The 22935-nt window shown below is 52.8% G+C and overlaps 1 protein-coding gene across 1 annotated transcript; it reads left to right on the forward strand.

Moving 5' to 3' along the window:
* The first annotated feature begins 2901 nt into the window (after positions 1–2901).
* On the forward strand, positions 2902–22516 carry Tie1 (tyrosine kinase with immunoglobulin like and EGF like domains 1). The gene is made up of 23 exons (XM_021644554.2): positions 2902–3086; positions 6384–6701; positions 6786–6896; positions 8389–8544; positions 8707–8838; positions 8966–9106; positions 9769–9897; positions 10880–11025; positions 11286–11430; positions 13403–13561; positions 13715–13852; positions 14049–14339; positions 14747–15037; positions 15332–15522; positions 17205–17415; positions 17548–17658; positions 17863–18053; positions 18750–18863; positions 18970–19040; positions 20660–20700; positions 20785–20881; positions 20997–21096; positions 22089–22516. Exons 1-23 carry the CDS (start codon positions 3029–3031, stop codon positions 22158–22160), a joined length of 3414 nt encoding a protein of 1137 aa, XP_021500229.1. The 5' UTR covers positions 2902–3028; the 3' UTR covers positions 22161–22516.
* The last annotated feature ends 419 nt before the right edge of the window (positions 22517–22935 follow it).

Below are 22935 nucleotides of genomic sequence, written 5' to 3' on the forward strand. Positions count from 1 at the left end.
AAGAAGAGTGTGCCAAAAAACACCACCTCCTGTTCGGCCAAGAAGCCTGGCAGCCCTGACTCCTCAAAACTCAGAAAAGCCTGTACATCTCCAGAATGACGTCAAGACCCCCACAAGTGTGCCCACGGCTGGAATTTCCCCAGTCTGGGGAAGGACGGCTTTATTAGGAGTGAATTATCCCCCTGGTGTGGAGCTGGCCGTGCCTTGCTATTTTGGAAATTATGTTTAACCTCTCTCTCTCATTAGTTACATTTAACTTCTCGCTCTCATTTATCTGCTTGGGTTGTGGACAGTCTGTTTACATTCTCATTATTTTGGGCCTCTAATTTTCCAGGGGCCGAAAATTTAAGCTCTGCGTTTCGGTTTCAATATCCCATTGTAACGGCAGATGTATTCACAACCCACTCAACATTTGTTTGCCGAGGGATGTCTCATCTGGCACCTGCTGTTTGTAAACTGATGGCATTTAAGTTATTTTCGACGTCTGTAAGAATGCCTTTACAGTTGTAGGGCACTTTTTATTAATACAAATTCTTGTGTGCAAACTCCACAACATTTGCCTTTCATTGACCCACGGGCAATCACAGCTGTGTTTTGTTTCCCAGCTGAAAACGGGGAGGACAAGAGGCCTGAGGTTTTGCACGTGCTTACACACCTGTAACCATATCAGGCACTTTTGAGAACAGCGTGTTCTCCGGGCTGGAGAGATGAGGTGGCTCAGTGGTTAAGAACACTGGTTGCCTTTCTGGAAGACCTGAGTTTGATTCCCAGCAGCCACAGCTCTCAACTGTCTGTAACTCCAGCCCAGGGGAATTCCATGCCCTCTCTGCCTGCCGAGGGCACCGCACTCACGAGGTACACAAGACATACATGCAGGCAAAACCTCCCTGCACATAAAAATACAAAATTTAAAAAGAGGGGGCTGGAGAGATGGCTCAGCGGTTGAAAGGATTGGCTGCTCTTCCATAGGACCCTGGTTCAATTCCCAGCACCCACCTGTCTGGTCTGTAACTCAAATTCCAGTGGATCCGTCTCCCTCACACAGACGTATTTGTGTAAGCCAAACACCAAGTTACGTAAAAATAAATAATTTTTAATTTTTTTAAAAAGGAAAGTGTTCTTCATACTTTTCCACAATGACATCAGGACCCCTGAAATTCTCTCCAAAAGTAAGGGCAAGGTTCACCAAAAGCATACTGAGCCTACATCATCCTAGGCAAATGGCTCTGCATACTCCAACTGCTAGCTCATCCTGGACTCAAAGGTACCAAGAGGGGCTGAGTTTAGGGCACCAGCCATTCCTCCACTCTCACAGTCTGTCCGGGAAAATCTTCTTCCCCAGACCTACTAAAGGCTGTAGATGTTTTTCTCAATTGGCTATTCTGAGTCAAGCCAGTCCAGGGCTCTTTCAGACACCTTCAGAAGAGGGGTGACCCGGATAAACAAATCTCCCAGGGACCTGGCTTCCCCAGGGAAGCAGTTTTATGCTTCTGGACCCAGAGAAGAATAAAACCTTTACCAGAGGGTTGGAAACCTCCAGGTCGCTTGAGCTGATACCAGAGCTCAACCCCATTCATTGTTGGGGGTGAGGAGGACACAGATTTAACCGGTGAGCCCAGGCTACCCCATAGCTTTTCCTGCTCCGTGGAATACCTCCCTGTGGCAGTGGGGACATAAGCATCATAATGCTGAGGCAGGTCTAAGAACAGACAGCAGTGGGACTTTGGAAGCTAGACCAAGGGGCAGGGACTACTCCCAGGTGTGGTCAGCCCCTGAGTAGATATGAGCTGCTGAGACAGATGTCTCAGTAGATAAGGGCACTCGGCACCAAGCCTGATGACCTGGATTTGATCCCTGGAACCAAAAGGTAGAAGGAGAGAGGTGACTCCCACAAACTGTCCACGGACTGGCATATATGCGCTATGGTGTGCACACACGCCTATAATGCCAGGTCTCAGGAAGGGGAAGTAGGAAGGTCTTGAGTTCGAGGCCACCCTGGGCTACACAGAGAGTTCATGCCACTCTGGATTGTAAAGTGAGTTCCACACTAAATGAAACTATGTCTCGGTTTTGAACCAAGAAAAAGTGGCTGCATATTCCTGAACAGACTTCTACTCCCCAAGTGTCCAGGAACAGACATGGCTAGCTACATGGTGAACAACTGCAGGCAGGCAATGAGCTGAAGCCTCATGGGCAGTTGTGGGTGAGGAACATTCATGCCACAGCCCTGAGCCTGTGAGTTCGCTTTCGTGCTTCGGTGTGTCTGAGAAATCAACGACCAGGCCAGAAGTTTTAAGTCCCAGCCTTGCCCCAGCCTCAGGGTTCCCTATAAGCACTGCAGAACTCCATTTTCTCCATCCGAAAGATGAGAAGGGTGCATAAGATAGGCTAGAAGGGTCTTCATGCTCCTAAGCCCTTTGTCTGTGTTCATGCTCGTGCTTCTGTGACCTGCTCTATAGAATCAGGAGTAGTTGTTCTGGAGCACATGTGTGAAAGAGTCACATGAGCCTCTCTCTCTCTCTCTCTCTCTCTCTCTCTCTCTCTCTCTCTCTCTCTCTGTGTGTGTGTGTGTGTGTGTGTGTGCTGGGAGGAGCAGAGACCCCAGAACAATGTCCTGCCTACAAACCTCCTCAATAGACGGAAGCCACTGGCTTCCTCCCTTTCCTGTCTCCTGTGCTCCAGCAATTCAGATGGACGGGACAGAGGGGATGGGAGAAAACAGTCCAGCCATCCCCAGGTCTGTCCTTGTCATACCCCCCCCAATAGTTCCCACCCAGGGACTTCCAGGCCACACCCATGGCTTATGGGGGTGGGGGGGTGGGAGAGAGGCTGATCTTGGGCGGACTACAGGCTGGGAAGCCGACAAGCTTTCCCACCTCTCTCCCCTGCCACTCCTCCCACCCCAGCCATCATTTCCTCTTCCTCCTCAGCACCGAGGTGCACTCAGTAGAACAGGCTGAACACTCGGGCCCACAGCACTGACCCCAGGCCCAGCTGGCCTCGGCTGGCCCGGGTCAGCCTCCAGAGTATGATCTGGTGGGACTCCCCTTTCCTGCTCCCCATTCTCTTCTTGGCCTCTCTTGTTGGTAAGTCTGCCCCGAGCGCTTCCCTGAGCCCTGACTTCCAGAGCTTACACCCAGATCCCCGAAATAAACCCTAACATGGCATGAGCAAAGGGACTCACAATATGGTGGCTACCATGGGTTGGGGGAGGGGAAATAGTTATTGTTTAATGGGTTTAATAGCATTTCAGTTTGACAAGATGAAAGAGATATGGAGTTGGGTGTGGTGGTGCCCACTCCTTCAATCCCAGCACTTGGGAGGGTAGCCTGGGCTACATAGTGAACTCCACGTTAGCCACATAGACACATAGTGAGACCCTATGTCAAAAACAAAAACAAACACAAAGAGCTATGGAAACGGGTGATGATGTTTGTACAATGTTATGAATGTATTTGTTAACGCAGAATTGAATGCATAGGAATGGTTCTGAGGGTAAATTCTAGTGTAAGTATGTATGTATGTGTGTGTGTGTGTGTGTGTGTGTGTGTATTTTAACATAACTTAAAAATTGGAGAGAAATACAGAAACTCCATCATCATCATCATCATCACTATCATCATTGTTATCATGATTTTGATACACCAAAAACTGTGATCAGGGTGGGGAAAACTCAGGCAGGTGCTAGAAATCACTGCCTGTGGGAAAGAGGGCGGGGTGAGGGAAGGGTAGAGAACAGACATCAATTTGGACCTTAGGAGTAACTGTACTGGGCTTATTCAATAATTCACTGGGCAGCCGGGGATGGTACCTTTAATCCCAGCCCTCAGGAGGCAAAGTGGATATCTGAGGGTTTGAAGCCAGCCTGATTTACACAGCAAATTCCAGGACAGCCAGGACTACATAAAGAAACAAATAATTATTAATAATAATTATTATAGTAATAATAATCACACATTTATTTTGCACCAATGACATTCCATTATCTGAGAATCTGGAAACTCCCATATTTATCAAGTGACAATTAAATGATACTGGCCTCCCAGGTGGATATTTGCTACTTATTTATTTATTTATTATTGTTTTGCTTTGTTTTTCAAGACAGGGTTTCCCTGTGTAGCCTTGGACTGTCCTGGACTTGCTTTGTAGACCAGGCTGGCCTTAGACTCACAGAGATCCACCTGCCTCTGCCTCCCGAGTGCTGTTTAAATGGGGCTGTGTGTGCAGAGGGTTTGGAGAAGGTTGGCGACAGATCCTTTCAGTCTGCTGATTAGAAGACTAGAAGTCAGAAGCTGTCTTTGAGTGGTTCACAGTTTAGTGGGGAGCACAGGCCAGGGATGAGGGAGGGCCAGACAGAAACAGACATGAAGAGTTCTTGGGGAGCATTGACGAGAGAGACCCGGTTTACCCTGCCCTCAGCCGAGCAGTCAGGAAGGAGTTCCTTAAGAGAGGTAGCCACCAGAAGAATAGAGAGTGCAAACTTGGGCGGCATGGAATCCCATAAGAAAGAGGGCTCTGGAGGAAAAGCAGCGGAAGGGGCCAAGTGTGAGCCACAAGGATGCTTGGGGTCCGACGCCTCATCCCGAAGGTCCTGGGAGCCACAGGACATGGTAGGCAAAGGAGTCACAGGGTGTTTTTGAGTCTTGTTGGCATCACTTTGGAGAATGACTTGGAAAAGAAGCAGTGGCTTCTGAAATGGTCCAAGTAAGTAAAGACAAGGGCTGAACAAAGGTTGCACGAAACACAAGAATGGCCAACAAGGTTCGGGGGGTGGGGTGGGGATGTGGAAATACGCACCAGGTTGGAAGCTAAGCAGTAAGGATTTTAGACTTGGACAACCTGGCTCTGCTAGTTTCTAACTGTATGACCTTGGGCAAGTTCTGCGTCTTTGTTCCCTGCCTATAAAATGGAAATAATAACACCCATGTCCCAGGACAGTCAGGCCTGGAAAGGAAAAGAACATCACTAAAGAGCCCAGTGCATAATTGACATCCAATAAACATTAATTATTATGACAGTGGGAACATAAGATGACTCTGAAGTTAGTGTCTCAGGTAATGGGTGTTGCCCTCTGAGTCAGACAACTTGGGTGAGGTGAGGGTTTGGGAAACACTGATGTAAACGCATTTGGAGCTGAAAGGCCACACGGAGCTACTGACTCAGGGGTGACAGTTAAAACCAAGGGAGTAAATGAACGTGCTCAAGGAAGCCTGAGAATAATTCTTACAGCAAAGACTGTCAAGGTCACTGGAGGCCATGAGGATGCCAGGGAGAAAGGGCAGTTGGTGCCTGCAAGGCGGCCAGTAAATGCCAACTTCTTCTGCTTATGGTGGACTGTCAAAGACCATTAACTGATTCGATAAGTGGCATTTAAATTAATTGATTACTTGACAGTTAGCAGGCAAAGAAGGGACAGGGAAGGAGCAGCCTGGAAGGTCTGGGGTCACAGACCTGAGGAGGCTAGTCAGGCTCTACCTCCTCGGTCCTGTGCACTTTGGGGGTTACAAATTTTATGCTCCAGTTGCAGTAGCCCTGGGCGGCCTCCCTCCCCATGCTATACCATCTCTCATTCTGCGCGTCACTCAGGCTGTTTGCACATAGCATGGCCTCTTCCTACCCTCACCTTTCTCCTTCTGTCCGTCCTCAGCCATGTACCCTAGCCTAAGCTTCTAAAGCCCTTCAGTGTTTTGTTCCCCTCTGGTAAAGCCCCTCTCCTGTCTCTCTCTTCTCCTGTCCCCTCTCCTTCTCTCCGATGCTGATTAGGTGTCCCCCCTCTGCCCCAACACCTGCTTCTGGGAGGGATAGCTGTGTGGTCCTCCAGCTTCCCAAGCCAGGACCTAGACCCACCTGTGTCTGTGTCCCTCTGGTCAGATGGGGCTAGTGACTTCATTTCTGCCCCTCACCCACCTTCAGGCCCAGCCAATCAAATAGTTGTCAGTTATTTGAGCAACAAGGAGGGTGTCTTCATGACACTTCAGTCTAGGTCACTCTTCTAACCTGCACGTCCATGGTGCTCATAGTGGCTCAGGGACAGCCTTGGTGGAAACGGCTCCACCAAGAGAGGAGTCAGGGCAGCGACCTGACCAAGGAAGGACAGGAGACAGAGCCATAGATCATTCCCTGTGAGAGCCCTGCCACCAAGGGCCACCTTGATCTGGAGCCAGAGGAGGATGCTTGCTTTTGTTTATGTCTTAGGATGAAGAGGCTTGAGGGCAAAGGGCAAGCATGCTGGAAGGGGAAGGGAATGGGTGGAAAGCTTTGAAAAAGTGAAGTCTTCAGAGGGCACGGTGAGACGTTGATATGAGTTACTGCTGGAGTCCCGGGTTTCTGGGGCTGCTGAGTTGGCAGAGTCTACCATGGAGTCACTGCTGCCCCCGTCCCAGGTGCAGCTGTGGACTTGACCCTGCTGGCCAACCTGCGCATCACTGACCCCCAGCGTTTTTTCCTGACTTGCGTGTCTGGTGAGGCGGGAGCGGGGAGGGGCTCCGATGCCTGGGGCCCGCCCCTGCTGCTGGAGAAGGATGACCGGATCGTGCGGACCTTCCCACCGGGGCAGCCCCTGCACCTGGCACGCAACGGCTCACACCGGGTCACGCTACGCGGCTTCTCCAAGCCCTCGGATCTGGTAGGAGTCTTCTCCTGCGTGGGAGGTGCCGGCACACGGCGCACTCGAGTCCTCTACGTGCACAACAGCCCCGGGGGTGAGTCTGGCCGGCCAGGGGGTGGAGCGACAGAGGGAGGAGGGCTGCTGTGCTGGAATCACTGACCTTACCTCTCATCGACAGCGCACTTGTTTCCAGACAAGGTCACGCACACGGTGAACAAGGGTGACACCGCTGTGCTTTCTGCACGTGTGCACAAGGAGAAACAGACTGATGTGATATGGAAGAACAATGGTGAGGGGCATTTGGTTGGACAGGTAGACCCATGGTTCTGAGCCCCGCCCCAGGACCTCCATTGCCCTCCATCTCCTCAGCCCATCACCCCATGTACCTGTTATCCTTCTGGCCAACCTCTGGGTCCTTCCGTGGGGTGCACCTGACCCCACCTCATCTCTAGCTCTGAGCTCCCCACCCACTGCACTAAGAGGACCAGGAACGTGTGGTCAGCTAACTCTTGAGTACTATGTAAAGCTCTCCTCTCTGACCCTCCCTGAGAGTTAGCAGGTGCCGCCACATGGTCTGGCTAAGAAGAGCAGTATGGGCCCCGTGGGAGAGAAGACAGCTGGTAATGTGCGCCCGGCACAGGCCGAGGGAGGTCTAACCTCTCTCAAAGACTGACCCGGCTCTGACCCTTGATGCCCAAGGCAGACATTTGTGGAGTCCACGCAGATACATGGGTCTCAGCTCTGGGCCTGCCCACCATCCTGTCCTTATCCACTCCATGGAAGGACTCTTGTTTTTCCTTGAGTGTCCCCTCAAATGCCTGCCTCAGCCACACAATTTGCTGGCTGACTCTTGGATACTCGGCTCCTAAGAAGGAAGATCCTAAGCCAGGCTCGATGGTGCACACCTGTACCCTGAGCAACTCAGGGAGGCAGAGGCAGGTGGATCTCTGTGAGTTTGAGCCCAGCCTGGTCTGCAGAGTGAGTCCAGGACAGCCAGGGCTACACAGAGAAACCCTGTCTCGAACCAGTGGGAGATGTAGAAGCAGGCAGGGAGACCCAAGTCTTTACAGTTTGGAATTCTGAGCAAAGACCAGAATGAACCAGGCAGGGGCTGAGCATTCGACTGGCGGTATGGATCGTAGGTGAGGAGGCTGGGAGAGAGCCCTGAAAGGCAAAAGAGCCAGACAGAGAAAGAAAGGGCATTCTAGGAGGCAGGGCTGACAAGAGCAAGCAGGAGGGGGTGAAATCCCAGATGTTTCTGGAAGGCAAACAAGCATTTAGGGATTCAAAAATGCTAGGGGTCAGGCAGGGTGTGGTGGGCCGTGGGGCTGGAGGGCTGAGCAGGGATGGAACTGGCGAAAACAACCGCTAAGGAAGTAGATTTCCTCCTGGTGCAATGGGGAGCTCTGAGAGCCTACTAGAGTGCGGGGCACAGAAAAGTCTATTGTAAGAACATCCCCATGGCTGTCCAGTGGAGGATGGGCAGATGGGACCATCTGTGGAAGGTGGGAACTCCTGGAAAAGGTGCAAGAAAAGGGCCGGATCGTGAAATGAAGAGGAGGGAGAGGAAGAGGAGGGACTGGGTTTATTGGGAAGCTCAGAGAGCATGAAGAGGAGGTTCTCCTGCTTCCTGGTGTGGATACTAGCATCTCGTGGGCACCTTTTCCAGGTCTGATTACTATGCACGGAGCACATTGGTGTGACCAGGGCAGAGAGAGGTAACACCAGCCCTTCATGGGATAGTGAGGCCTTGACCCGATTGTACCCACCCCCTTCCGCAGGATCCTACTTCCATACTCTAGACTGGCACGAGGCCCACGATGGGCGGTTTCAACTGCAGCTCCCAAACGTGCAGCCACCATCAAGTGGCATCTACAGTGCCACCTACCTAGAAGCCAGTCCCCTGGGCAGCGCCTTCTTTCGGCTCATTGTTCGAGGTGAGGGGCAGAAGGCTGAGGCCAACGGTGGTGTGGGAGATTGTGAACCCCCTGTGTTCTTCCATTGGGTCTCAGGATCCATGAGGACCCCAGGGCTACCCTGGTCTTCGGCAGCTGTGGACAGGTGGATGAAGGCCAGCTACTAAAACCACTTTCCTTCAGGCTGTGGGGCTGGACGCTGGGGGCCGGGGTGTGTCAAGGATTGCCCAGGCTGCCTGCACGGAGGTGTCTGTCATGACCATGATGGTGAATGCGTGTGTCCCCCGGGATTCACGGGTACCCGCTGTGAGCAGGGTAAGTAGGAAAGCCAGGACCTAGGCAGGAGAGGGTGCCTGGCTGGGAGAAGATTCTGAAGCCATGGGGGATAAAGCTTAGCCGATGAGGCCCGACAGAGTCCAGATGCCACACACCTTGTTTTCAGCCTGCAGGGAGGGTCGTTTTGGGCAGAGCTGCCAGGAACAGTGCCCGGGCACAGGAGGCTGTCGGGGTCTCACCTTCTGCCTCCCGGATCCCTATGGCTGTTCCTGTGGATCTGGCTGGAGGGGAAGCCAGTGCCAGGAAGGTATGGACAAAGCTAAGCCACCTCCTATGGTCATAAGTGTACCAGGCCCTTTACTCTGACCCTGACCTGAACACCAAACCCTCCAATCCCCCGACAAGTGCCCCCATCTCCACACCAGCCTGCTGCATCTCTATGTTATTTTAGTTTCTTAATCTTCCTTCCTCCTTTCTCTACCCCAATTCCTTCCAACATCCCAACACCAGGTAGGAGAAAAAGGTTAGTGGGGAGACTGGGCATAGTCTTTCTTTAGCTACTTCCTGCTGGCTAGGGTCATCGGGTTCCTTAGGGCAATCCCAATCCTCATCTTAGGATATCTCCAACTTCTTACCCAACTGCATCAACAGCAATTGGGAGCAGCAGGGAGGACCACCAGCAGCCTCCTTCTTTCTCAGAGCCCTCACAGCATTCTCTGGGCTCTGGCCTTTATTCCCGCTCAGAGTCCTCAGGATTAAACCATCTTGAGCTGTGAAAGAGCTCCTCTAGGAGCGGGCATGAGGCAAATACTTTGCTGCTGTGGACAGTCTGAATCAGTTCCCTATCCTACACCTGGAGTCAAAACAGAAACACGTTCACATCCACAACACTGCATAGCTCACGCCCCGTGTGTACTGTGCTGGGCCTGACCTATGCTTTGTAACCTTGTAAACCTCTTCTATTCCTAGCATGTGCCCCTGGTCACTTTGGGGCTGACTGTCGCCTCCAGTGCCAGTGTCAAAATGGTGGCACTTGTGACCGATTCAGCGGCTGTGTCTGCCCCTCAGGGTGGCATGGAGTACACTGCGAGAAGTCAGGTACGCGCCATTGGGACCCCTCAAGACAGACGACCTTCCATTAAACACAACTCTCTGCCCTTCCTTTCGTTGGTGATGCCCAAGTCCTTGCCTTGGGGAGCTCAGACGTGGTGGATGTTCTCACCATCCCAGCGCCTACACTGTGAAGGCTGGCAGCCTCGGGTGCACGGGATCTAGAGGAGACCGTGATCAGTGTGGGGGTCTTCTGGGAGGAGTCAAGATCTGAAAGGGAACGCGGAAGACACAAGAGAGATGATTGGGGAAGAATGTGGAGAACGTCCAGGGAGTTGAGACCCTGCTTATGTGCTGAGGCAATGGAGTAGGGGACTAAGGGAGGGGTCAGAAGGGGTCAAGTGAGGGGGCCTTTGAATATAGGCCAAGGGCTGCTACTCAAAGGTGAGGAGCTGAGTAGAAATTGTTGAAGGGTGTGTGATGGTCAGACTTGTATGTGAGGAAGAACTGTGGGTGGAGTCCAGAAGCCAAGGGACAAAAAAGAAGGAGTTGATAGGCTTAATGGTTCATACCTAATCTTAGCACTCGGGAGGCTGACACAGGAGAGTTGTCTGAGTTCAGAGCCAGCCTGTGCTACAAAGTGAGTTTTAGGCCAGCCTAGGCTATAGCATGAGACAAAGAGAAACAGAGAGAGAAAGAGAGAGAGAATGAGGGGGAGGGAAATTCAGCTAAATTCAGCCTGAGCTATTTGGCTGTTTGGGCGGGGAATGTGGTGAGGCCCCTGACTCTGTCTTAGAACATCCTAGGAAATGTGACGGGAGAGAGGGAGGAGATGAACCCTACACCTGCCTGGATGTGGCGCACCAGGGCCTGAACGACCATGCAGGTGGCCTTGCTGGTTTCCGTTTTAAGTGGCAGGACAGACAATGGGACCTTCACTGAGAGGCAGAGCATAGGGCAGGGGGGCATTTTGGTGGCCACATGGCTGCCCCAGGGTTTTTCAGGATGGGTGTCCTCTCCCTGTTTCTAGATCGGATCCCCCAGATCCTCAATGTGGCCTCAGAGCTGGAGTTCAACTTAGGGACAATGCCCCGGATCAACTGCGCAGCTGCCGGGAACCCCTTCCCAGTTCGAGGCAGCATGGAGCTCCACAAGCCAGATGGCACCATGCTCCTGGTCAGCCCTGGTGGCCCCAACCTACTGTCTGTTCCCCCCATCTTACCGGCTTGACAGTTCATTCCTTGGGTGCCTAGCCCCCTCAGAACTTGTTGTAGGCTCCGCCCACTGGCCTGGGCATGACTGGTAGGGGGAGGGTAGGTAACTGGTGAGGAGATGTCACGAGGTCTGTGTCCCAGCGATAGTCAGTACCGACTCACATCTGTGTCACGGAGCATAGGCTCTCTGTTCACTGTCTCCTTCTCTTGCCTCTCTCTTAGTCTACCAAGGCCATTGTGGAGCCCGACAGGACCACAGCTGAGTTTGAGGTGCCCCGTTTGACTCTTGGGGACAGCGGGTTCTGGGAATGCCGTGTATCAACGTCTGGTGGTCAAGATAGCCGGCGCTTCAAGGTCAATGTCAAAGGTTAGTGGCGTTCTAAGGTTTTGGGGGATGGCTGGTACTCGGAGTAGGCCCTACCTGCTGCTGCTCGGGCTGGGGATCCTAGCTGGAAAGGTGGTGGCTTCGAAGGGCAAAGCTTCACCCCAGGGAAAGAAGGCTGAAGGCCAATCGGTGTCAAAGCTGGAACAGCTGGGAAAAGACATCCTATGGTTCAGAAACTGGAGGCGTCTTCCAGCCTCACCTGGCCTCCTGTCTATGCATGCGCCACTCACCACTGCACCCACTGTCCCTTTAACTCCACCTCTGAGATGCTGCTCCTTTATCTGATTCGCCACGCATGGACGCACAGAAATAGCGAACAGGCAAACCCATTTGGCTCTTCAAAAGGGACTCGTACACAGGAGTCTGTTGGGTGAATGAGAGAACTACCAAGCTCTCAGAGCAGAGCATGGAGTACCCTCCCCGTGGACTGGGCATCTTTGCACATCACCACCATAAGCCTGAGCAGCCCGGTGCCCCAGGCTCTCCTCTCCTCCTGCTCCCCATACTGTCTTGTTTTATCTCTCTTCTCCCTCCCCTCTTTTCTCCTTCCTTCTCTCTTTCATTGCTAGGTTCTGCTTCCCAATCCCTCACCATCACTGTCCCATCTACTTTTATCTCATTCTTTTGTCGGAGCTTTGGACCCAGCCCTCCATTCAACTTGGATTCCCACTCAACTTGGATTCCAAGCACTCATTTCTCTCACCTTAAGCAAGTTATGGAATTTCAGGTTCTCACTGTGTAAAAGGAGGATATTAGTGCCCTTAGGGCCAGGCCGCTAGAAGGACTAGATGATGTGTTTGTGTAGTTGTCACAATGGCTGACAGGAGGCATGCTCCATATAGAGGACAATTGTTGTTATTTAAAATGACATCTAGTGCCAAGATGCCGACCCTTCTCTGGCTACATCACGTGTGTTCTACAGTCAGGACCCCTCTCTTGATGCCAGCCCTGCATGGTGGACCTCCAGAAGGGGGTGTCTTCTGTGAAGGTCCTGTCCCAGCTTGGAAGTTGATGCTCATGACATAGCAGCCACTTTTCCCAGACTCTGACCCCTGCATGAGCCACCAACACTGGGGACCCCTTAGGAGCCAAACTGGACCCTCATCCCCCCAGATCTGCCCCTGCCCCTGACACAGCGCTGTCATCTGACATCTCACCTCACCATCCTGTATCTTCCACACTCATTGGCCTCTCTTTCTCCCTCCCTTCCTCCCACTCTTCTTTCTTTCCTTTATGCTTTCCAGGAAAATCAGCCTGGTCTTTTCTTAGAAGAAGCCAAGGCGCCTTTAGTCATTAATGCAATAATCTGGAGAGAAAAGCTGAGGCCGAGATAGGGGCGGCAACTGTGGAAGAAGCCAGCAGAAATACAAGTACTATTTTAGGGTAGAACCGATTTATTTGAGGTAGCCTGGGCAGACAGACCTAGTTCAAACTCTCTTGGCTGTGTGTCTTTAGGTTGTTTAAGTTGTTCAAGGTCTCTTAGCCTTGATTTCTTCACTCATGACACAAGAGCCGTGAGATTTAGCAGTTATGCCTAAAGAAGCATAAAGTGTGGAGCAGATGAAACAAAACAGATGAATGAATGGGGAAGGGAGAGGGAGATGTGAAACCTAAGTGGTCATCTGCCTTGAGTTGCAGCTTCCCTCTCTACCTGACACTGTACGGACAGAGAGCTGTTTCCCAACCTCCGTCTGGCCAGGTCACACTATTGCCCAGCGTCTTCTGAGATACCTGTGTCCTTACAGGCAAGTGCCTGTGACCAGAACTACCTTCCCTGAACCATGGCCATCCTAGTCGTCTGCTGAACTTGGTCTCCTCCCACCAAACTCGATAATTTCCAGGTCCAAGCTAAGATCTGGAGGTATTCACTGTCCAAGCCCAGAAAGCTCCCCTCTTCGTGGACCCTGACTCACCCCAGGTTGTTTGTTTGTTTGTTTGTTTGTTTGTTTGCTAGTACCCCCAGTGCCTCTGACTGCTCCTCGGCTCCTGGCCAAGCAGAGCCGTCAGCTTGTGGTCTCCCCGTTGGTCTCCTTTGGTGGAGATGGACCCATCTCCTCTGTCCGCCTGCACTACCGGCCCCAGGACAGCACGATTGACTGGTCTGCCATTGTGGGTGAGTGGGGCAGCGTTGCATAATGGTGAGGGGATAGGGCGGAAACAGGATGGAGTAAGGGAATGGTACAAAAAGAAGGGGGCCTCAGGGGGAGGTGGTGGCTTCAGGATGTGTTTGGGACCAAGCGATGTGTGTGGCACACCTCACCCTCAGTGGACCCCAGTGAGAATGTGACGTTAATGAACCTGAAGCCAAAGACAGGATACAGTGTCCGTGTGCAGCTGAGCCGGCCAGGGGAAGGAGGAGAGGGAGCCTGGGGCCCTTCTACCCTCATGACTACTGACTGTCCTGGTGAGAAGCCAAGATACATCCCTTCCTGTTCCCCCAGGGCTTACTGCCATGCCCACTCAGAATATGTCCTGGTCCACCCCCAAAGGCCCCTGCCTTTCCCACTGGAGGCTGTCCCAGCCCTGCCCACTGAGGATTATTGTCCCATTTAGTCCCAAGCACCTGTTCGATGCTGACCCCTCCTAATTTCTGGCCACAGAGCCTTTGGTGCAGCCGTGGCTAGAAGGCTGGCACGTGGAGGGTCCTGACAGGCTTCGAGTGAGCTGGTCCCTACCCTCCGTGCCACTTTCTGGTGATGGCTTCCTGCTGCGCCTGTGGGATGGGGCCCGGGGACAGGAGAGGCGGGAGAACATCTCATCCCCCCAGGCCCGCACAGCCCTCCTGACTGGACTCACGCCTGGCACCCACTACCAGCTGGATGTGCGGCTGTATCACTGCACCCTCCTGGGCCCTGCCTCGCCCCCAGCTCACGTGCTTCTGCCCCCCAGCGGTAGGCCCTCTGTGGGAACTATGGGCTAGGGATAAGGGGAGGTCACAAGAGACTGGGTAGACATGGAGAGGACCCAGGATGCATGGGGGAAGATAGAAGATACCAGGAGGACACGGGTCACCAGGAGCATGTAGTGAGGACATGGGAGATTATGATTTGTGTGAGGAACTGGGCCCTGGGGGACTCAGGGCGCATAAGCTTCCAAGAACACAGGCTGCAAGGTGAGCAAAGGAAGGAGCAGCTTGGAGGTGGAGGTCACTTGAGGGATGGAGATGAGTCCAGCCGGGGTGAAAGAAGGGGGAGGTAGCACACGGCCTCCACAAAGCAGAATACACGCTGGAGAGACTGCAGCTGTCATATAACTGCTCTCTCCATTCCTTCCCCTTCTCAACCGCCCCCGCCTTCAGGGCCTCCAGCTCCCCGGCACCTCCGTGCCCAGGCCCTCTCGGACTCTGAGATCCAGCTCACATGGCAGCATCCCGAGGCTCCATCTGGGCCCATATCCAAGTACATTGTGGAGATTCAGGTGGCCGGGGGCTCAGGAGACCCACAGTGGATGGATGTAGACAGGCCTGAGGAGACAAGCACCATCGTCCGTGGCCTCAACGCCAGCACACGCTACCTCTTCCGTGTGCGGGCCAGTGTTCAGGGTCTTGGCGACTGGAGCAACACCGTAGAAGAGGCCACTCTGGGCAATGGTGAGAGAATGGGGCCCGCAGGAGCCCTAGGTCCCCAGGACTGTACTGCGCATGTGCGCCTCCACCTTGACCCCAGCCTTGGAGCTAAGGCAGCCCAAGCCTTCTTAACAAGAGATACAAGCCCAACTCTTCTACCTCGGGATTCTAGTGGCTTCCCCGACCCCTGAATTCTAGTCATCCATGAAGCCCCTCCCCCCATAGCATGCTATCAAAATGTCCACCCTCCCCTCCTTTGGAGGTCTCTGGGCTCCCTGATCCAAACCATCCCCACAGTCCGTCCCTCACTGTGTCTAGGGCTGCAGAGCGAGGGCCCAGTCCAAGAGAGCAGGGCGGCTGAAGAGGGCCTGGATCAGCAGCTGGTCCTGGCTGTGGTGGGCTCCGTCTCTGCCACCTGCCTCACCATCCTGGCTGCCCTTTTAGCCCTGGTTTGTATCCGAAGAAGCTGCCTACATCGAAGACGTACCTTCACCTACCAGTCAGGATCGGTCAGTGTCCCGTACCCACTGGGTACATGGTCGTGCCTATTGTGTGTGTTTGTACGCACATACATGCAGGTACATATGTGTGTGCGTACTCCTGTTCGGGCCACAGGTTTACAGCTACATTAAGTGGTCCTCTAGGGTACAAAATAGAACTTAAAAAAAAAAAAACACCTAAACTCAGCTCTTGAGCCGTTTACATGAATGGTTGGATAATTAGCATTCTCCGTTAAAAAGAAGTCAGTTCGCCCATACTTCACCAGGTCTTAGCCCAAGCTTGGACAACGCCATTTGGAACTATGTTCTTCACTTAACCACCCCCTGGGGGTACCGTCAGCCTGAGTCACGTGCTCATATGGCCCATGCTGGCCTCTGTCCTCACAGGCCCTCTTCTACTTGGGAGCCAGCCTTTACCTGTATGCGTCTGTGGGCCGTGTCCTGAATCCTACTTGCTGTGAGCTCTCATTCCAGCCTCCACTCTTTTATTCTTTCTTTTTTTTTTTCTTTTTTTTTTCTTTTTTGAGACAGAGTCTCTCTGTGTAGACTAGGCTGGCCACAAACTCACAGAGATGTCCTGCCTGTGCCCCCAGAGTGCCAGGGTTGAAGGAGTGCACCACCACACCCAGCCCAAACCTGTATTCTTAAAAGCTCCGGGGCCTCCTTTGTTCACCTGTGCTTACCTGTTCCCCTCAAAAGGCAGCAGTGTGTGGCCATGTCCTTCACGGAATCATCACAAGCATCAATATTTAGCGGTACAGACATGCAACCCATGTATGTGTCCCTGTGCCGGCCTACCTTCATGCCCTCGTGTGTATGCGGGTCTCTGAATGGACGTGTCTGCATATGATACAGCCCCAGAACATACCTGTGTATTCTGATATACATGCTCCCTACGAACCCATGTGACCTGTGTCCCCGGCACTCGCCCATCAAGCGGGTCATCAGCTCACTTAGGAAGTCCACTGAGAGGGCCACCCAGATGTTTTCCAGGTTCTCACGCTGCAGTTCCTCACTCCTGCTCAGTTGCTGCCTTTCCCGGCCATCAGCCCCCCGCCCAGCACAGCTCTCAGTAGGGGGAGCTGGGCACTCCTCTTTGTTATGGTCCTGGAGTCCTGGCCTGGGCTTAGAGCTGTGTCTGGACACCAAGTAGAGGGACAGGGATCATCTCTGCTCCTTCTGCTACTGTGAAGAAGAAAATCTGTCCACCTGCTCCCAACAGCTAGGGGCTTAGCGTGTAACAGACACTCAAGAAATTCAAAGCCCGCAATAATGGGAAGCTTACCTTTTCCCATCATGTCTCATTTTGATCCTCTGTTTAAATATTAGAATATAAAAAAAAATTAGAATATTTTTGGTCCGTTGGCTTACCCATGATTTGGCAACTTACCCATGAGCCCTGGTTCCACCTTGCAGCAAACCCCAATCCCCAGACCCCCAGGCTGATGCCTCTGCATTTGTTTTCTTAGACACCTGTCCACCTGAAACCCACTTGTGCCTGTCACCTGTGATTCTGTGCAACGTCTGTCTCTGTAGGTGTGGCCCAGGCTAAGCCCCTGGGTGCCTGCCCTCTGCCTGGCTCTGTCCATCCGTCTAACCACTGGACCCTCTCTCTGTCTGCCTCTCTGCTCCTCTGCTTGCCCCCACATCTCTTGTGTGGACTGGCTGCCTGTTCACCCCACCCCACGAAGGGCGAAGAGACAATCCTGCAGTTCAGCTCGGGGACCTTGACGTTGACCCGGCGGCCAAAGCCGCAGCCCGAGCCCTTGAGTTACCCTGTGTTGGAGTGGGAGGACATCACATTTGAGGACCTCATCGGGGAGGGGAACTTCGGCCAAGTCATTCGGGCCATGATCAAGAAGGACGGGCTCAAGATGAACGCAGCCATCAAGATGCTAAAGGGTCCGTGACTGCAGACCTCAGCTTCTTGCTCTCCCTTTCTCCCATGAACACTAGCCTTGCCTAGTTCCCACCAGCAGCTGACCCCTCCCAGAGTTACCCAGGACTAAAGTTGACACTGACTTCTTTATGCAGAGTACGCTTCTGAAAACGACCATCGCGACTTTGCAGGCGAACTAGAAGTTCTGTGCAAGCTAGGACACCACCCCAATATTATCAACCTCTTGGGGGCCTGTGAAAACCGAGGTGAGCCCCGAGTTCAGTTCCTATTCCTTCCAAACCTCTGTCATCAGCTAACACCTGTGTCACTTAAGCGGCGTGTGGGGATCCCTGGGTGCCCTGCTCATCACAGGATTCTCCCGCATGCTGCAGCCTGGCTCTTACCACCAGGGACTGCTCCTAACATGTGGCCTGCAGATAAACCATCACCATGTGCCTCCTTATCCCCAGGTTACTTGTACATCGCTATAGAATATGCCCCCTATGGAAACCTGCTAGATTTCCTGAGAAAGAGCAGGGTCCTGGAGACCGATCCAGCCTTTGCCCGAGAGCACGGAACAGCCTCCACCCTCAGCTCCCGGCAGCTGCTGCGCTTTGCCAGCGATGCAGCCAATGGCATGCAGTACCTGAGTGAGAAGCAGGTGTGTGGGAGTGAGTGAGGTGGGCGACGGTAGGAGGAGGGGAGGCCACCACACAGACCAGCTCAGCAGGCTCTGATTGGGTAGGGGAGGCATCTTACAGGCAGCAAACTTTTGAGTCCTTGGAGGGGGAGGAGCACGGGGGAGAAGCTGATAAGGAGATGTGTCTGAGGAGGGGGAATGGCTAAGGGGAGGACCCGGAACATGGAGGTCACTGAAGGACTTTCATCAGCAAGGGAGAGGGGACAAGATAGTGGGGGAGGGGGGCAGAGGACATTGAAAGAAGAAAGGTAAGATGGGGTAGTGGCAGATGCCTGTGATCCCAGATCTTAGGAGACAGAGGTAAAAAGATCAAGAATTCAAGGCCAACCTGGGCTACATAATAACTACCAGAGCAGCTGAGACAGAGATGAGGGGAGGAGGGTGCGAGAAGAGGAAAAGAAGAAAAGGAGAAGAGGAGGGGAAGGAGAAGAAGGCAGCAAATCAATCGCCCCATCCCGGAAAAAGGGAGGCTGCCTAAACTTGATTGTGATCTAAGTCAGAGAAAAGACTGGGGGGGAGCTAGTACTGACTGTTCTCAGACCCTTGTCAGCAGATCCAAAGCTGAGGTCTACAAGGGTGGGGAGACGCAGGGGCTCCCACTGCCCCAGGCTCCAGGCCCCTCACCCCTCTCTCCCTGACCTCTGACGTTGTCCACAGTTCATTCACAGGGACCTGGCTGCTCGGAATGTGCTGGTTGGGGAGAACCTGGCCTCCAAGATCGCAGACTTTGGCCTTTCTCGGGGCGAGGAGGTGTATGTGAAGAAGACGATGGCAAGTCTCTTTCGGGCTTCTCCACTTGGCCCATGCCCAAACCTGCCCCACGGCCCCTCAGAAAGCCCTGTCTTCCATCCTGGCCCTCTGACCCTTTCCTTCACAGGGCCGTCTCCCTGTGCGTTGGATGGCCATTGAGTCCCTCAACTACAGTGTCTACACCACCAAGAGTGACGTGTGAGTGTGGGGAGTGGTGGGAAGAGGCAAAGTGCTTGCCCCTCTACCCCCACACACTCAGGCACAGCCTAGATGCACCTCAGCAATGTCCTGGTAGGATCCACAGTGACAGTGGATCCTGGGAATACATACACACACACACACACACACACACACACCATGACCATCTTAGAATACTTCCTTATCTCCAGGTATGTCCATGTCAGTCAGCCCTGTCTCCCAATATGCTCTGTCTCAGCCCTGAGCCCTCCAGACTGACCTGAGCTTACCAACTGACCATCAGCTACTTCCTGTTTCTAGAGTCCCCTCCACGTTAGAACTCCCTGCCTGGCCTTAGGCCTGACATGCAGCTGCACAGAGCCTCTTACCATGCAAGACGCATTGAAGAACGTGAGCTTTAAAGCCAGGGTCTGGATCCCTGCTCTTAGCTGTGTGACTGTGGACAAAAGCTAACCTTCCAGACCTCAGTGTTTTCATCTGTAAAATGGGAGTAGTAAAGCCTGAATCCCAGAGCTGCTGAGTGTTAGGTAACTGACATGAATGTTAAGTTAATCAGTGATCGAAACGTAACAAGTGCTCAATAAAAATGTCAGTTAAAATGTTCTCAATGAGGGACTGGGGAGATGGTTCCACAGTTAGGAGCAATGGATGCATTCCCAGAGGAACTGGATTTGGTTCCTAGGACCTTGTGACAGCTCACAACAGGGGGTCCAATGCCCTCTTGACATCTAAGAGCCCCAGGGGTGTACATGTTGTGCATACACACACACACACACACACACACACACACACACGCAGAAACTTCATTCCCAAAGCCAAATCTAAAAATCTTTAAAAGAGAATGAACGAAAGAACTTCTTATAATGTTAGTTGTAAGGACTGGGGAGCTGAGCAAGAGCCTGCTGTGCAAGTGTGAGGACACGAGTTCAGATCCCAGCGCTCACATGAGGAAGGAAGGAGGGAGGGAGGGACAGAGGAAGGGAGGGAGGGAGGGAGGGAGGGGGAGAGGGAGGGACAGAAGAAAGGCAGGAAGGAAGGAGGGAGGGAGGGAGGGAAGGAAGGAAGGCAGGAAGGAAGGGAGGAAGAAAGGACGGACAAAAGGAAGGAAGGACAGAAGGAAGGAAGGAAAGGAAGAAGGGAGGGAGGGAGGAAAGAAGGAAGAAAAAAAGGACAGAAGGAAGGAAGGACGGATGGAAGGAAGGAAGGGGGACTGCATGCAGCACACACGTGTAGTCCCAGCACTAAGAAGGCAGAGACAGGAGGATTGCCCGGTCTTTCTAGCCAGTCTATCAGAATCAGCGAGTCCAGGTTCAGTGAGAAAAATTGTCCAAAACCTAACCTAAGGTGGAGATGAATAGTTATAAAGAAACCCAATGTCCACCTATAAAGTACACACACACACACACACACACACACACACACGAAGGAGGGAGAAGTACACAAAATGTTACTATAATTAGTTGAGTGTGGGGGACCAGAGCTATGAAAGAGCGTCAGTAGAATGGGGACAGTAGCAGAGGAGACACACTCGGGATCTGGGGGTAGCTGCACAGCTTGGTTGGCAGAGATTAAAGTCAGTGTCTCCCACAAAGTAACAAAGTGCATCCTTCTCATTTCAGCTGGTCCTTTGGGGTACTCCTCTGGGAGATAGTGAGCCTTGGTAAGCCCACCCCCTGTTCTCCCACCTTCCTGTGGGGCCCTTCCTGTGTGGGCTGAGGGAGCCTTGTACCCCCCGCCCCCGCAGGAGGCACGCCCTACTGTGGCATGACCTGTGCTGAGCTCTACGAGAAGCTGCCTCAGGGCTACCGCATGGAGCAGCCTCGAAACTGTGATGATGAAGTGTGAGTTCACTTCCCCTCGAGCTCTGGGAACTGAGATGAGTGGCCTTGGCCTTGAAGGTGTGACCTGCTCCCCAGTCAGCCCCGCACCTCACGGCACCCCTACCCGCACCCACAGGTACGAGCTGATGAGGCAGTGCTGGCGGGATCGCCCCTATGAGCGGCCCCCCTTTGCCCAGATCGCGCTACAGTTGGGCCGCATGCTGGAGGCCAGGAAGGTAAGAGGCTGGACAAGGGGGGGATGGGTACCCTCTAAGCTCACAGGAGGCTAACATCTCATCGTTGCCACAGATTAGGCCACTGGGTCTCCCACCCCCCACCACACTGTTACCCAAACTCCCTCAGCTGGGGCCGTCATCACAGGGCGCTGGGCTTAGAACGCAGCCCATGCAGGGCTTAGACTCTAGACTCGCCCAATGACTCTTCATTGTCAACAGCAAATCCCTCCCCTAAATGCCAGGCTGCTTGTCTGTCTTCCTCCAAGCCATCAACCCATTCTCTCCTGGGACCCCTCTCCTCACCTGGTTGAAAGCCAGGGAAAAGGCATGAATGGTCACCCAAAATGGAGGAGTGGGTGAATGAATGACAGAGGAAGGGCTCAATAAATAAGCAGAATTGGTGATGCATTAATCATATGAACAAACGATATCTGAATCAAATAACCGTGTGAATAGATGAGCAGAATAGATGAATAGAAGAAATACAGCAAAATGGGAAAACATGAAAATGATTTTCTTAGCTTGGCGGTGGTAGCACATGCCTTTAATCCTAACACTTGGGAGGCAGAAGCTTGGATATCTGAGTTCAAGGCCAGCCTGGTCTACAGCTGGCGATCCAGGACGAAGAGCTTCTGTTATACAGGGAAACCCTGTCAAAAACAAAGAAAAACAGGGAAGGGAAGAGAAGGAAGTGATGGAGAGTAGGAGGGGAAAGAAGAAGCCAAAGGGAGGGGAGGGGAGAAAAGAAAAAGGGAGGGAAGGGAAAGAAAGGATCAAATAATCTTATATACAAATGATTGAATCATCAACAGCAGCCTTGTGAATGATGAATAGATGAATAAGTGATTTTTTCTTTTTTTTCTTTTTTTTTTTTTACAGTCTCTCACTATGTAGCTTTTTGGCTTGCTTGTAGCCTATTTTGTCAGCCAGGCTGGCCTTTAGCTCACAGAGATCTGCCTGCTTCTGCTCCACTGAAACTGCTCTTTCCACAGGCCTACGTGAACATGTCACTGTTTGAGAACTTTACCTATGCGGGCATTGACGCCACAGCGGAGGAGGCCTGAGCTGACCCCCCCGGAACCTGGCTCTGCTGGCCGGAGCAAACTGCTTCCACCTATGACTTTGAGCCCGTCTTACTTCCGACCCAGACTGTCTCAAGAAAGTCTTTTAATTTAAAAAGAGAAAAAAGAAAAGATCCAGGGACCATGGGCTGAGGACAACAGGGATCCCCATTCTTGGCAGCTGCTCTCACGGCTACCCTTCATATCCTTCCTCCCACATATGCACTCCCCACTCTGCTGCTCTTCAAACCCCACTTCTGATTCTCCCCCAAAAGCAGCAAGCATGCTACTAACACCCTGTTTAGCGACCCCCACTCTCTGCTTGTACTCAGAAGAAATAAAGGTGCTGAGCAGCGGTATGGGTGTGTCTGCATTTGATGGTGGGTCCAGGGTGGGGGAGTTCATCCCAAGAGCAAAGACTAGACTTCTGAGGAAAGGAAGCACTGACCCAGAGCACTGCCTAAGCCCCGCCCTTGTGGCAGGAAGCACTGACCCAGAGCACTGCCTAAGCCCCGCCCTTGTGGCAGGGTGCTGGATGTTCTGGATGGCCCACCAGCCCCCACCTCTGCCCAGTCACATCACAAGTTCCCCTCACTCCCCTTCCTGCTTCTCAGCCCCCTCACCAGCATGTCTCCGTCTCTGCGCAGCTCTGGGGACTCTCCACAGCCTCAGAGTCTTTGCTCCCCCCCAAAACACAGTCCATTCCAGCAGTGGCTGCAGCCCAGCTCAGCTCAAAGTGACATTCTGCCCCTAGACAGATGGTGGCTGGACTTGAGTC

Source organism: Meriones unguiculatus, chromosome 3 (genome assembly GCF_030254825.1).
Source record: "Meriones unguiculatus strain TT.TT164.6M chromosome 3, Bangor_MerUng_6.1, whole genome shotgun sequence".
NCBI lineage: Eukaryota > Metazoa > Chordata > Mammalia > Rodentia > Muridae > Meriones > Meriones unguiculatus.

Excerpts from the sequence above, each read along its gene's own strand:
- Tie1 (XM_021644554.2), top strand. The coding sequence starts at position 3,029 with ATGATCTGGTGGGACTCCCCTTTCCTGCTCCCCATTCTCTTCTTGGCC. Across the intron at positions 19,041-20,659 it reads TACACCACCAAGAGTGACGT|CTGGTCCTTTGGGGTACTCC; the intron begins GTGAGTGTGGGG and ends TTCTCATTTCAG. Across the intron at positions 20,882-20,996 it reads CGAAACTGTGATGATGAAGT|GTACGAGCTGATGAGGCAGT; the intron begins GTGAGTTCACTT and ends CCGCACCCACAG.